Source organism: Agelaius phoeniceus, chromosome 6 (assembly GCF_051311805.1).
Source record: "Agelaius phoeniceus isolate bAgePho1 chromosome 6, bAgePho1.hap1, whole genome shotgun sequence".
In the NCBI taxonomy this organism is placed as follows: Eukaryota; Metazoa; Chordata; class Aves; order Passeriformes; family Icteridae; genus Agelaius; species Agelaius phoeniceus.
Window position 1 is genome coordinate 33,094,476 of NC_135270.1, and position 13,308 is coordinate 33,107,783.

Here is a 13,308-nt window from a genome sequence, read left to right on the forward strand (position 1 = left end):
CTGTGCAGTGATTAATGGACTGTGCTGGACTCTGCTTGCCTTTTTTGATTGTGCATAACAAAATAAAGACCAGAGATAAGAAAGCACTTCAGAAAATGCCATTTTTAATATAAGGAGGTTAAACATATTTTATTATGCTTTCATATACAGAAACAATTTTTAAGGATTTATCCAAGATATTTTTTTCTCAGTAATGTGTGTAGCTGATAAGATGCAAACTTCCCTATGTACCTTGGCTTCACTTGCATCACTGTATGGTACAACATTGCCTCTTTTCAAACCTGATACAGTTTACACATGGAAAAGTGAATGCTAGGGACCAAAATCTAGGAGGGTTGCAAAGTCTGTGTGAAAATAAGACTGAAAGCAAAGTTATTTTTTAGTGGGTTGTTTTTTTGGGGTTTTTTTTGCTGTTTCTTGTTATTTAGTTGGTTTCAGTGGCTTTTTTTGGTACCACTCCAATATGAAGCTGAACCTATGCAAGAAAAGGGGCTCTCACTAGATGATGGAAGATTTCACAGTCATGTTTTCATGTACTTTGTTTTGAGCTGACAGTACGTGACTCTGTGTTTTGCGTTAAACTCAAAAAGCTGTAGAACTGAAGTCATGCACAGATTGCTGCCTGTAGGCAGTAATAATATGCAAAGCTTATATAACTTACCATTTTCAAAACCTCTGTGCAGATGTAAGGTAATTAATGAGTGCAACAAGTATGATTTTAGTCAGAGTGTCAGATGTGTCATGGAGTTCCAACAGTTACATGCATGTATACATTTTATATACAGGGTACCTGCGTATGTTTTTGTATAAATAGAGCATAACAAGACTTTGGGTCAGAAAATTATATGTAATTAATAATTAGTTATAGTAATTAAATCTTTGCAGAGTATGTTCATAATGTGCTAAGCTGCAGAATCCTTTCGTTGTTCTAATGTGGCATCATATACCAGGAGAAAGATTGAAAATGACCAGCTGTGTTATTAATCCCTGGAATAACTATTTAAAGGCCTGGGCATTTGAATGTCAGAAGGGAATATTTGATCACATACACAGCATACAGCAAAATCTTCCATGAGATACCATCCATCTTACAGCAAATTAAAATGCAAGGAGTGGTGCTGACAGAGTAAGGACTGGAGGCATGCTGGTGCTTGGAAAGTATTTTAATCTCTAGTCATGAAGTACAGGGAGGCCACAGTCTTTTGTAAGAATCTGGATTCTGGATTCTTGTTGAGGCTCTTAAGTTAGTCATCACAATAACAGACTCTTGCAATATTTAAATACCTAAACTACTTCAGTGTATCTGCCACTAACAAGCTTGTTATAGTTGACTTCAAATTATTTGTGTACCACAATTAATTCAAAACTTTCAAGTAGCATTTTAGAGACTAATTTCTTCAGGATTTAAAGAAAAAACCCAAACTTTTCTGAAGGAGATTACTGATGAGAAAAAAAATACAAACTGATTCATAGTTGTACTGAAACTGCTATGAAGTTCATAATTATGTAGTCAGATATTGAAAAATTATCTATCTGTATAGAGCAGTTGCTTAAATTTCCAGATCCAGCTAAACCTGGCTGGAGTTCAAAATTCAAAGAATAATTGTAATGTAAGTACTATGTAATCTCAGAGATAGCTCTACTTATTACTAATATTTCTTCCATTTTTAATTTAATAAGGACAAACCTAGAGGTGTCTGCTGTCATCCGCTTTGAAAGTGCTAGTAGTTCTTATTAAATGGGTGGAAAAAATTAATAAAGTTGCAAGAAGATGAGAGAGGGAGTGTAAGAAACAAACAACAGCCTGACCTTTGCTTAAAGATCAGTGCTATTCCACATATTCCTGTGGAAAGGAATGTATATCTCTTATAGCTATGAGTGTTTTTGGTAAGATATTAGTGGTCATATTAAAGAATGGATATAAAAATCCCATGTCATGTTTTCTGATTATTCAAATTCTTGTGTAATTTTGTTAATGGATAAATCAACAGAATTACTAAAAATTCTGTTTAACAAAAGCAAATTATTTCTTCTCCTTAATCTTAATGTAAGAATGGCTTAAAAAAAAAGTGTGTTACAGGTATCTACTGAACAATTTTAGATTGTCTTGATTAAATAAGAGAATCTCACAAGTTGTATCAAAAGTATTAAGGAATCTGCATCCCTCACTCTTAATAGTCTTATCTCAGTTTCGTATTAATCCCATTGAACTTGCTTTTTGTATTAGTGTAATACAAAACACTTCTGCTTAGTTCTGAAGTGTGCTCCAGCTACAGAATACATGAACTGAACACTGAACTCCCTTAAACTATTACTGATTTATTAGATTACAATTTAAGTTCTATTTAACCTTCCCAATAGAAGTCAATGAATCTGTGAAGCCACTGAGGCTGGGAGGAAAGCCTGAGTTCTATTCATCCTGGGAAATATAAGAGCCAAGACTTCTGAGATAGGGCAAAAAGAAGCTTTCAGTTAATTCAATTAGTGGAAGCCCCTGCTTTGAAGTTAATAAAGCTTTTACAAAGGAAAGATTTCAGTTTTATGGATAGTTCAGGTGTAAAAGATGTGGTGTATATTTCATTTACAAAGCAGACCTCTGTCCACACACAGATCATGAGGCATATGAAACTACATTAATTTTCATTTACGCTTCTTTTGTTTGTTTAAGTTCTCAGATTATCAGAACTACATTGTGAATAGTTGTGTGAAAGAGAACCCAACAATGGAAAGATCAATTTCTCTTTGCAATGGTATCTCTCAGTGGGTGCAGCTAATGGTTCTCAGCAGACCAACACCACAGCTTCGGGCTGAAGTGTTCATCAAGTTTATCCATGTTGCACAGGTCAGTTAAAATCTAGCATGTTTGCTCTTTATTTCGTCTTTCTCTGATGCAGCCCTTTTTTCTGCTCTTCCCATACTACTGCTATAGGGTGAGCTGGGAATGCTGGCACTGCTCTGCTGGTTCATACACACCACATGTGCATTTCTCTGTGTGTGTGCTGTCTTACGAAGTGTTCAGATATTAGTGTCATGGCACCAGGACTTTCTCATGTTCATTCTGAAGAAATTATTTTCACTGTAAAACTGGACTTGCTTTTGAATCAGCATGTGAGAATCCCAGTTGTGGCTGTGAATCTTTCCAAAGCATGAGGGACTCTGATGGCTTTGGCTGTAATTAGAAGCATTCCACCAGAAACACCTTTCTGGATAAAAAGAGAGCTAGGGTCCTATTTGTATTCTTTGCATACTAATTCAACTGCAGTCATAACAAAGATAATAGTGTTTCCTACTTGTGGTAGATTGTGGGAAAAGGGGGAAGTACTGAGGAGGTACTTTGAAGAATTACTGTATCTGAAAATTTAATATTTGATTTAATAACTGCAGAGTAAGTTCATGTTACACCTAGTAAAATCACAGCTCATCACCAAAATACATGAAGTCAAATGGCACAAACTTGTAAGACTTTGGAGGAAGACAACAGAGGAAATTAAAATTTGGATGTGCACATTGAACAACCTGAACCTTTAATTTATACTGATTTTTTTTTTTTATGTGAACACAGAAGCTCCACCAGCTGCAGAATTTTAACACATTAATGGCAGTGATAGGAGGTCTCTGTCACAGTTCCATTTCCAGGCTCAAGGAAACAAGCTCATGTGTTCCTCATGATGTAATTAAGGTTGGTATTGCTTCTAAGTTTTACAAATAAGAAAACCTTTAACTCTTTTTGTCACTGCACACACTAAAGTAACCTTTGTTGGATAAGATGGAAAGACAGAACAAAAATTGCTTTGGTTTTGAAGGGTTTCTATTGATTATTTAATCTTTACATTACCAATTACTCCTACACTTCTTGCAACCCCACCTTTCTTCAAGACCTGTGTAGATTTTCTGAAGTTTCTCCTTTAGCCTCGGATGTCATGAGCTGCACTTTCATTTACATGCAGTAGTACAAAATAATATTCAAATATGAAAACAAAGAATTGGATCATAGAACACTTGAAAACCAAACTATTGTCTTCTGTAGTAACATTGATTGTCCTTAATCTGTAAAATGCTAGCACAGAGCTCTCACTTTGAGTGAAAGGACTGATTTTGTTCATCTGATCTTTCCATTTGACAAGTTTTATTTAATTTAGACTTGAACAAATTTAGCCCTAATGCACACGTAGTATGGTGGACTGTTAGGAATCTGTTTTAATTTCCAGTTAAATTCTTGTGAAATACCATTGAAAGCTATTAAAAAGGGAAGGAAGGCATATTTTTTAACAATGCTTCTTAAGCATTCATGTGGCTTCTTAAGAGACTTCTTAAGAGAATAAGATACTTTCTTCTTTTGGGGCCTGAGAGAGTCCATGAATGTATCTAATGAGCCTGTTTTGATCACAGTATGATCAACCTAAATAAACAGTGTCTACCTGGACCTGAAGTGTAACCTCCCAGTGGAAATGTTTACAGCCATCAGAATCTATAAAATCAGTTAGAAAGCTTATTTTAGAAACATATTTTTCAAATTTTGTCATTTTAAGGTCTGCATGTGTGCACATCATTTGAATAACTTTTTGTTTCAAGAAATTGTATACAGGTGCTAATAGAAAACAGGTAATAAAAGTCTGGTAATTAGTGACTTGTAAACCTCACACTTCGAGGTTTAACTACGTCAAACAGTTTGCAAAGGTTACAAATGGAGAACTTTGACAGGAATTTCCCAGAGAAGACATTAGTCCACTGATTTTATTATGTTAATGAGTCAATTTTGTACCTGTATAATTTTAAACAAGGGAAATATTTATACTGCTAGACTGAAGATTAATTTGGCCTTGTAAAAACCCCAAGATTCTGTTTCTAATTCATTTCCATGGAAAAATTTTTCTTAAAAAGACAGGTGTAACACCTTGAACCATTCTGATCACACCATGATGGGATCATGGCACAGCATAGGGTTTCACTGCCAGGACCTCTCCAACAATTCCAGCTGGTGTCCTGAAAGTCAGAGAATGCATTCCAGATTTGAATGTCAAGATGGCTGCTACTATGAATGTCAGAGAGCTTGTGCTGTGCCTACACATTGACTGCATTCAGATCCCCCTGATCTGAGAAAATCATCTCTTTTCATTTGACTAAATGGGGACTGTAAGAAGAGACCAGCATTATAGATTAGGTACATATTTAGTACCTAATTTATGGGAATAGGAAATCTAGAATACCTAGATTTCATTCAAAGTTTTAAAACTTTTTTCAAGAGTAAATTTCTTAACAATAACATAGGAAGTTCTTGGCTGTATGACAAAAACAGAAACAGTAACAAGTGCTGATTCTTTGGTTTTCTTTTTATTTTTAGGTGTTTAATGAAATGACAGAATTGCTTTCGTCTTACAGAAATTATGATAGTTACCGACGTGCCTATAACGAGTGCAGTAACTTTAAGATCCCAATCCTTGGGGTCCACCTGAAAGACTTGATATCCCTTTATGAGGGCATGCCAGACTACTTGGAGGACAAAAAGATTAATGTGTACAAACTATATTCTCTGTATAACCACATAGATGAGCTGATACAACTCCAGGAAATGCCACTTCCCCTGGAGGCTAATATGGACCTTGTTCACTTGCTTACAGTAAGTGTGTTAGATGAGATAAATACATCCAATTAAAATTGTCATATACCTATCAAATAACTAAATAGAGAATCCCATTACTTAATTAATTGAATAAATTAATTGAATACATAAGATTGTAATATTTTTTCCCCAGAGGGGAAATGCTCAGGAATAAAGAGAAGAAATTGGTGATGATTTATGTGGCAGCAAGGGTAGAGGTGCCAGTTCAGCAGTATGCTTCAAATTATTTCTATAAGGGAAGGAAATGTTTATTTCTGCTTCACTGTATTACTCTCTGTACTGTCAGTAAGGAAGATTCCTTGTGTTGAAAACAAAATCACACAAAAGTTCAGTCCCTCCAGATACTTGGCATTTCTAGCCAAGTTTTTTTCTGGTGCTTAAGAAACTGTCTGACATAAACAGTAGTCACATATAGCTAATGTATTTCACTCCCAGTCATATCTAGTCAGTGTCATGCTACTGAAAAATTTATACTACCTAGGTCATTGTTAAAACTATAGTTTTGGCTTCTCCTAGTAAGCTAAAATGCTACCTTCTATTAAAAGAGTAAATCTTCCTTTCTTGTTTCTCAGTTTTGTTTGGCCTTAACAAGTATCTTACCTTGGAAAAACCAGATAGCCCACTTCCACTTTCTGGTTACAAGCCCTGTTTCAGGAAAAAGCTAATAGATAAAAATGCTTATGTGCCTGAGGTTATTTGTTCTGTCTGGGAGCACCCTTGTGTGAGATTAAGCACACATGCCCAGAGCCTGAAAAACAGCTATGTGAAGTGGTGAACTTCTTACTTCTTCCTGCTGTTTGTTTTAAATGTTTTGTTTGAAATTATTCTAAGTATTTTTTTATTCTAAAAAATGTTTTATAAAATCAGCTACTACAATTATGTAGAACTTTGGTCATAATTTCATGCAGGTATATATTACAGGATATAAATGAGAAGAAATACTTCATTTCAATGCAGGAGCTTCTGAACTCCCAATACTCCATGTTAGAGATTTCCAGATAATGGCAAGAACAGTCTGTAATGTAGAATTGGACACATTTCAAATCACTGTGAACACCTGTGCAGCTCAAGTTCATTTTTTTCTAAATGTAATCTACATTAAAAAAATCACCAAAAAATATGAGTGCACTCCAGCAGCAAGTTTATAAAGTAGTAGTGACTGTTCTGGGATTAAACTAATGTGTTTGTTTTCAGCTGTCCCTTGATCTTTACTACACAGAAGATGAAATTTATGAACTTTCATATGCACGAGAGCCACGAAGTCACCGAGCTGCTGTAAGGGCCTTTACAGATTCTTAACAAAAGGAGGGCTTTTATGAGTGATTGTAATTTAAAACCAGGATTTTTTAAAAGAAAATTTTATCTCTTGCATTCTATTTAGTATTTTATTTTACTATATGCTAAATTGAAAACATTTTAGCTTTGTAGACTGAGTGAAATCTATTAAAGCACAAATTGTTTGGTTGATGATGAAGTTTAAGATGGAATATATGGCAGAGTTGACACCATATAAGGTTTTATAATATGAACACAAAGACAAATGAAGTTGCTGTGTAGAGACATGACATCAGTCTTAATCTTGGCAGTTGATACTGTTTTATTCAAATGGAGAATCTTATACGATTCAAATGATGAAACCCATGAGGGTTATGTGGTAGTTTTGTTCCTGTTTTATTAATATGGAAAAGATGGTGATTTTACAGGGCTGTCAGTGAACTGTGACAATTTAAGGAATGACTGCTCTTTTGAACAGTTCAAGGAAGAGCTTAAGCACCATGTAATTATCAAAAGAATGATGTTGGGTCCAACAGGTCATTTCTGCAGTCTTGTGTCACATAGTCCACTGACACAAATGGAAAAAGTGTAATATTGAAAATCTTTCCATGTGCTAATAATGAAGTTCCTTTCATTTTTTTCTTAAGCCTATGACACCTTCCAAACCACCAGTAGTTGCAGACTGGGCTTCAGGAGTGGCTCCAAAACCTGATCCAAAAACCATCAGCAAACACGTTCAGAGGATGGTAGATGTAAGTAAGGTTGGCCAGTGTACTTCATACTATTATAAACCTTTATAACCTTAATCTCAAGGTATGAGAAAATATGGGGATGGGCCTTCTGTCCTCACAAACAGATACTTTTGCCTACCTGTAAATAGCAGCAGCAGCAGACATGAGGCAGGGATGGAAATTCCTTCAGGGGGTAAAGGGCCAGCAGGAGGTGTGAATGCTGGTTTGTGTACTTGCAGAGGCACTCTTTCAGGGAGCCAGGGAATCCATTTCTACCAGGGCCTCCAACATCATGTTACTGATGCAGAGGCCTCTCAGTGGCTTTGTTACAGGCAGCAATTGCTTTTTCTTTTCCTTTTGGATCCCCTGCTTTATGGGAAACAACTAAGGTTCTTGATTCCAAAACTGATAGAGGTAGAGATGTAAAGAGTTTGTCTTTGCTTACCTGCTTCATTGCTTTCCTTTCTAAGCACTTCTAATATTGTGAGGCATCCTTTGATACACACTGTTTTGGAATATATTTCTAAGTTTATTCTGGGTGTGCACCTTGCCTTGCAGCAGTGACAAACAGTAATACATTCCACAAATGGAAACAGTTATCTGCCTGACAATTCTGTCCTACAACTGATTTTCTCATAACACTGTCCCAATGAAATAAGCTAGGCAGCTATACTCATTTGGCTACAGAAACCATCATGGAGACCACTAATTGAGAGCATTAGTACAAATTGTATATGTGGGCCTGGTCAGAATGGTCTTAAAGCAGAAGTAAAAAACAGCTGTCATTGTGTTGTGGAGCTTGCAGTCCCATGTTTTGCTGCAAACCAAAAAATCATAATGCTTTTTTAGTCTCAAGCAAAAAATGCAACTAGGCTGTTGCACTGTTTAATATACACTGGGAGAAGATGGGAGATGAGATCCATGAATAATGTGGAGGCTTTCTAAAGTGGTAATTGAGACCATCCTCATTATAAACTATTATGCTCTTACCTTGCACAGTCTGTCTTCAAGAATTATGACCATGATCAGGATGGATACATTTCCCAGGAAGAATTTGAAAAGATTGCTGCCAGTTTCCCATTTTCGTTTTGTGTAATGGCTAAGGACTGGTGAGTGCCTGCTTATCAAATTTGTAGCATCTGTTTTGGGAGAGATTTAGGGGGTTTTGTGTTTAAGTTGTACTTTATCATTAGGGTGTTGAAAGCATCCTCTTCAAGCACAGACAGAAGTGAAAACATAAATGACAAAAGCATCTTCTAAACATGTTGTGAATGACATCTTCATTGGCCTTACAGCAGTGGTATCCAAGCTCATTTAGAAGGGAAAACAGACAATAGAAAAAGAAACATTTTTCAAATTATATCCACTATATACTGCTAAAGAATTTTCCTATGATAAAGCTTTCCCTTAAAAATAGAGAATTGGCAAATGTATATTTTGATAACATCAGGAACATTTTTCTTAACATATTAGAGCATGGGAAAATACAGTAGTGATTATTCAGAGGTTTACTATGAAGTAGTTTTGAGGTTGCATCACATGTGCAGATATTCCATTTATCCTGTCAGTCTGCAGTTTAAATGTGTAGATCAGCTTCTGTATACTTTGGAAGCAGTTGGCAAGATTACTGAGATCACTTTAGCTTTTTGTGCATTAAACTATTGCTATTATAAAATGTGAAGGAAAAAGATGTTTAATTCTCTTTATGCATTTGACAAATCTATGTCTCACAAACAACTTTTCTTGTTTGTTTCCAGGGAAGGTCTGATTAGCAGGGATGAAATAACAGCTTACTTTATGAGGGCTAGCTCAATCTATTCCAAATTAGGACTTGGCTTTGCTCACAACTTCCAGGAGACCACTTACTTAAGGCCCACTTTCTGCGACAACTGTGCTGGATTTGTAAGCTTACTTTTTAGTAAATTGTGTTAACTTTCTTTGGAATTATGCCTTTTTATCTCATAATTGCCTTGTGTCATATACAGAAATGGATCTTTATAAAACATCAGTGAACACCAGACTTCTGCCTCTGTAGATGTTTAAGGTACCCTTTTCTCCCCTCTTGGCAGTGCCAGTATGTTTAAACATGGTTCATATTTTTTGGGGTTTGGTTATGTCATCAGAAACAGTCTCAGGCAAGATTTCCAAATGCAAAGCCTTCCACTCCTTGGGGCTGCTAGAATTCATGTCCTGATACAGACATGACATGCCTCTGCCTGTAGCATGGAAGGTTTCATACAACTGACTGTCCTACCAATCTTCTATTCAGCTGAGATCAGACAAGGGTGCTGAGACAGAAGAATTCTCCATCTACTCCAGCTCCACAGCTTCTTGAGGAACTGCCACATCTGCTGATGTATTCAGTAGATTAGCTCAAGATATTTTGTTTGTCATTGAGACACATAAAATACTCTGTTTACCTTATGGTAAAGGGGTAAATAGTTCTATTTTGACATTATGATTAGAAGTGCAGAAAAAGAAGATATTCTGCAAGTGCTCAGATCTTAGAAAAGAGTGGAGCTTTTAGTGTGTTTTTTATCTGGGCGTATCAAACATGCAGAGAAATATATTAATATGTAGGCTTTTTGTTTGTTTGAATTTCAGCTATGGGGAGTCATTAAACAAGGATACAGATGCAAAGGTAAAGTACTTTATACTTTGTTAATTTTAATCCATAATTGATAGGGAATGACAAAAACCTGTGATCATCCTGAGATCTATGGCTATATCTCTACAGACCCATTTAATCTGACCTCCCAGGGAGGACAGGACTGAATCAAGAATAGTATGACAGATACAAGAAATGCAGAGATGAAGGGACTTGTGACTGACAGCTCTAATGCTTTGCAAGGCATGACTGAATTCAGAGGGTTTGGGAACAGACCTTGGACACAAACATCACCACTCTGAATATTGTGCAGCACATTCCTAACATCTATTTTGCAGTTTTCTTCCTCATACAGGTATCAGCTTTCTCTGCAGCTCCTACAGTCAGAGCCCTTATGTGACTGAATGGTGCCATTTTGTACTTTCATAATGAAAAAGAGTTTTAGGCATGTATAGCAAAGGGATGTTGTTTTACAGATGTATATTGTTACAGGTAATGCATGTAGAGAACACCAAAGAAGGCTTCTTGCTTCCCAGGAGGGCAGTAGTGCTTAGATGCTACACCAGAGCCCCTGAATCATGTAACCATTATTTTGTTTACAGACTGTGGGATGAACTGTCACAAGCAATGCAAAGACCTGGTTGTGATAGAGTGTAAGAGAAGACCCAAAACTTCAGTTGCAGACAGCAGCCCAACATCTGCTCTTGCTTCAAGCCTCTGCCCAGTAGGAGTTAAAGAACAATTCCATGGTGAGAAAAGATCAAAATATGTAGATAATCTTTCCTTTCTTTGCTCCTTTTTCTTTTAAAGCTGTTGTACAGCATCCTTTTAGGTTTTGTGAGTTAACTGCAGTGTTCTGTCTACATAGAAATTAGAAACAGGTGTACATTAGCTTGTATCAATTAACACCATTCCTGCTGTAGACTAAGGATGGACTCCCTTTCTGGGAGATCTCTTGTCACACTACACAGTGTATGGTGCACAAATTCCACCAAATAAGGGGTAAATCTTCTGCCAGACTCATGAGAACTAGATGCCATGTGACATGAAGAGTTAACAGACTTCCTTAACTCTCTCACCTTGTGACAAGCAAGTCTTGCTTTTTAGCAGGTTGTAACATTGACTTCTGCACTGTTACAATTCTGACTCAAATTTTAATGGGGAGTTTATAAAGGTTATAAAGTTTCCTATGTATCTGTGTGCTAGGAAAAGCAACAGCTAATTATTGTCTTTATTTTTTCCACTTCAGTAGCTGAATCTCTAACTCCTATCCATCTGTGCATCTTCCACAGAATTGGAACTGAAAAATCTACACTTCCCTGTTCTTTTCTCCTTATATCAAACAAACTGTATAAAATTTTCTGTGTAGGCTTCCAAAGGAGGAATGTTGTCCTTGAAAACACCAGGCTGCTTCTGTTTTTATTTGGATTTTGATGTTCCAACTCTTTGCATATTCGCTTTCTTTGAATTTCTTTCCTGTTCTTTGCCAGTATTTAATGTTCTTCAAATCTGCTTCCTGCCACTTTGATTATCAATCTTTTGTGTTATATTTAAGACTCATACTGCTGGATTCCACCTTACACTTCCTGTTAGCATATATGTAGAGCTCAGTGCAGCCCATTTCTCTTGGCACTATGTGCATCTCTGTGATTGTGTCTGAAATGACTGCAGCACTACGTAATAACCACCTCTTACCCAGATCAAAGTTTTTCTCAAGCTGACCTTGATGCCACACCTGTTTTCTTCTTACTGATCCATATTTGTGTTACTGAGACAGGGCTAAGAGTTGTTTCAAGGGACACAACATTGAGAAACTTCTAATGACATCTATTTTGGAGAGCAATGAATGTAAAAGTCAGTAAGGAATAAATGCTTTATTTATTAAAACCATGTTTAATTACCATGCCTCCTGTTTCTCCTTTTCCGGGAGAAGAGCTTGCCTTAATTTACCATATATATTTTAAAGGACAAGAAGAAGGATCATTCACCTTTCCTAACGGAGAAGTAGTGGAGCACAGTGAAGACAGCAAGGATCGAACCATTATGCTCATGGGTTCCTCAGCTCAGAAAATCTCAGTGAGACTGAAACCAGCTGTGATTCATAAAAGTACACAGACTGATCCTGTACTGCTGGCTGGTGACGTGTCTCGTAAGCGGAGAGAGAAGAAAGAACACAGGATGCCAGAGAATCCTTATCTCCAGGCAGCTCCAGCATCCTCCACCTTTCCAAGCCCAATTCTCGGCCGCCGAAAGGCATTTGTTAAATGGGAGAACAAGGACTCCAGCCAGAAAATGAAGGAGGAGCATCACAGCTGTAAACCTTCATACCAGGAACTTGAGCAGGTACATACATGATGGAACAAATTCTGTTTTACACAACAGTATGGTCAAGTGGTTGATGTGTGGGGGAGTGGCTGGGTGGCAAGGTGTCACTTCACTCCAGTGATTTCCAATTGCAGTTGAACAATCCATGAATGACATCATAAAGTCTTTGCCACTTTAACTTCCAGCAGTGCTTTTTTTAAATGATAAATTTTAGTGTTAGTATAGGGCTTTGAAGACATTCACACTGATCCCTGTCTGTTCTAGAATGTGAACATAATTTAATCACTCAGGACAAAATGAGGAACATAGTTCTGAATTTCTTCCTGATTTTGGTGGCCTCTGCTCCCCCAGGCGACAGGATATATGGGGCTGAGAGGGTAGGGAGCTCTGCTTTTGTTCAACTGGCAAGTATAATGACCACCAAGATATTTTGCTGTGGACAGGATGCTTCTTGCTAAATTTCACCTGCATCAGCCCCATTGTGTCTGAGCTTACTCTAAAGTGTTCTGACACAACAGCTATTCATAACACTGTGTCACCTCAAACATGGGGCCCAGGCTCAGGTTTGTACAAACACCTCTCCAGACAGATTAAAGAGACTGTTGCAATTCCAAAGGCGCAACTAATGGATAGATCCAGCTATAATTATGAGGAACAAAGACTTGTTTTCATACTTTTTTCTCAATATTTATTCTGTGATGACCACAGACCACAGTCTAATCTTTGGATGATGACTATGACTTTCAAAA

At 36.9% G+C, this 13,308-nt stretch overlaps 1 protein-coding gene across 4 annotated transcripts in view; it reads left to right on the forward strand.

The window, feature by feature from the left end:
* Positions 1-13,308, forward strand: part of RASGRP1 (RAS guanyl releasing protein 1) — a 38,188-nt gene that overhangs the window by 21,308 nt on the left and 3,572 nt on the right. For all 4 annotated transcript variants that reach the window (XM_054635134.2, XM_077180366.1, XM_077180365.1 and 1 more), the window contains exons 7-16: positions 2,669-2,842; positions 3,563-3,679; positions 5,342-5,617; positions 6,815-6,895; positions 7,543-7,647; positions 8,626-8,735; positions 9,384-9,528; positions 10,231-10,267; positions 10,837-10,983; positions 12,201-12,577. In XM_054635134.2, coding sequence (XP_054491109.2) covers positions 2,669-2,842; positions 3,563-3,679; positions 5,342-5,617; positions 6,815-6,895; positions 7,543-7,647; positions 8,626-8,735; positions 9,384-9,528; positions 10,231-10,267; positions 10,837-10,983; positions 12,201-12,577 — 1,569 coding nt within the window. The remainder of the gene's footprint in view (positions 1-2,668; positions 2,843-3,562; positions 3,680-5,341; positions 5,618-6,814; positions 6,896-7,542; positions 7,648-8,625; positions 8,736-9,383; positions 9,529-10,230; positions 10,268-10,836; positions 10,984-12,200; positions 12,578-13,308) is intronic.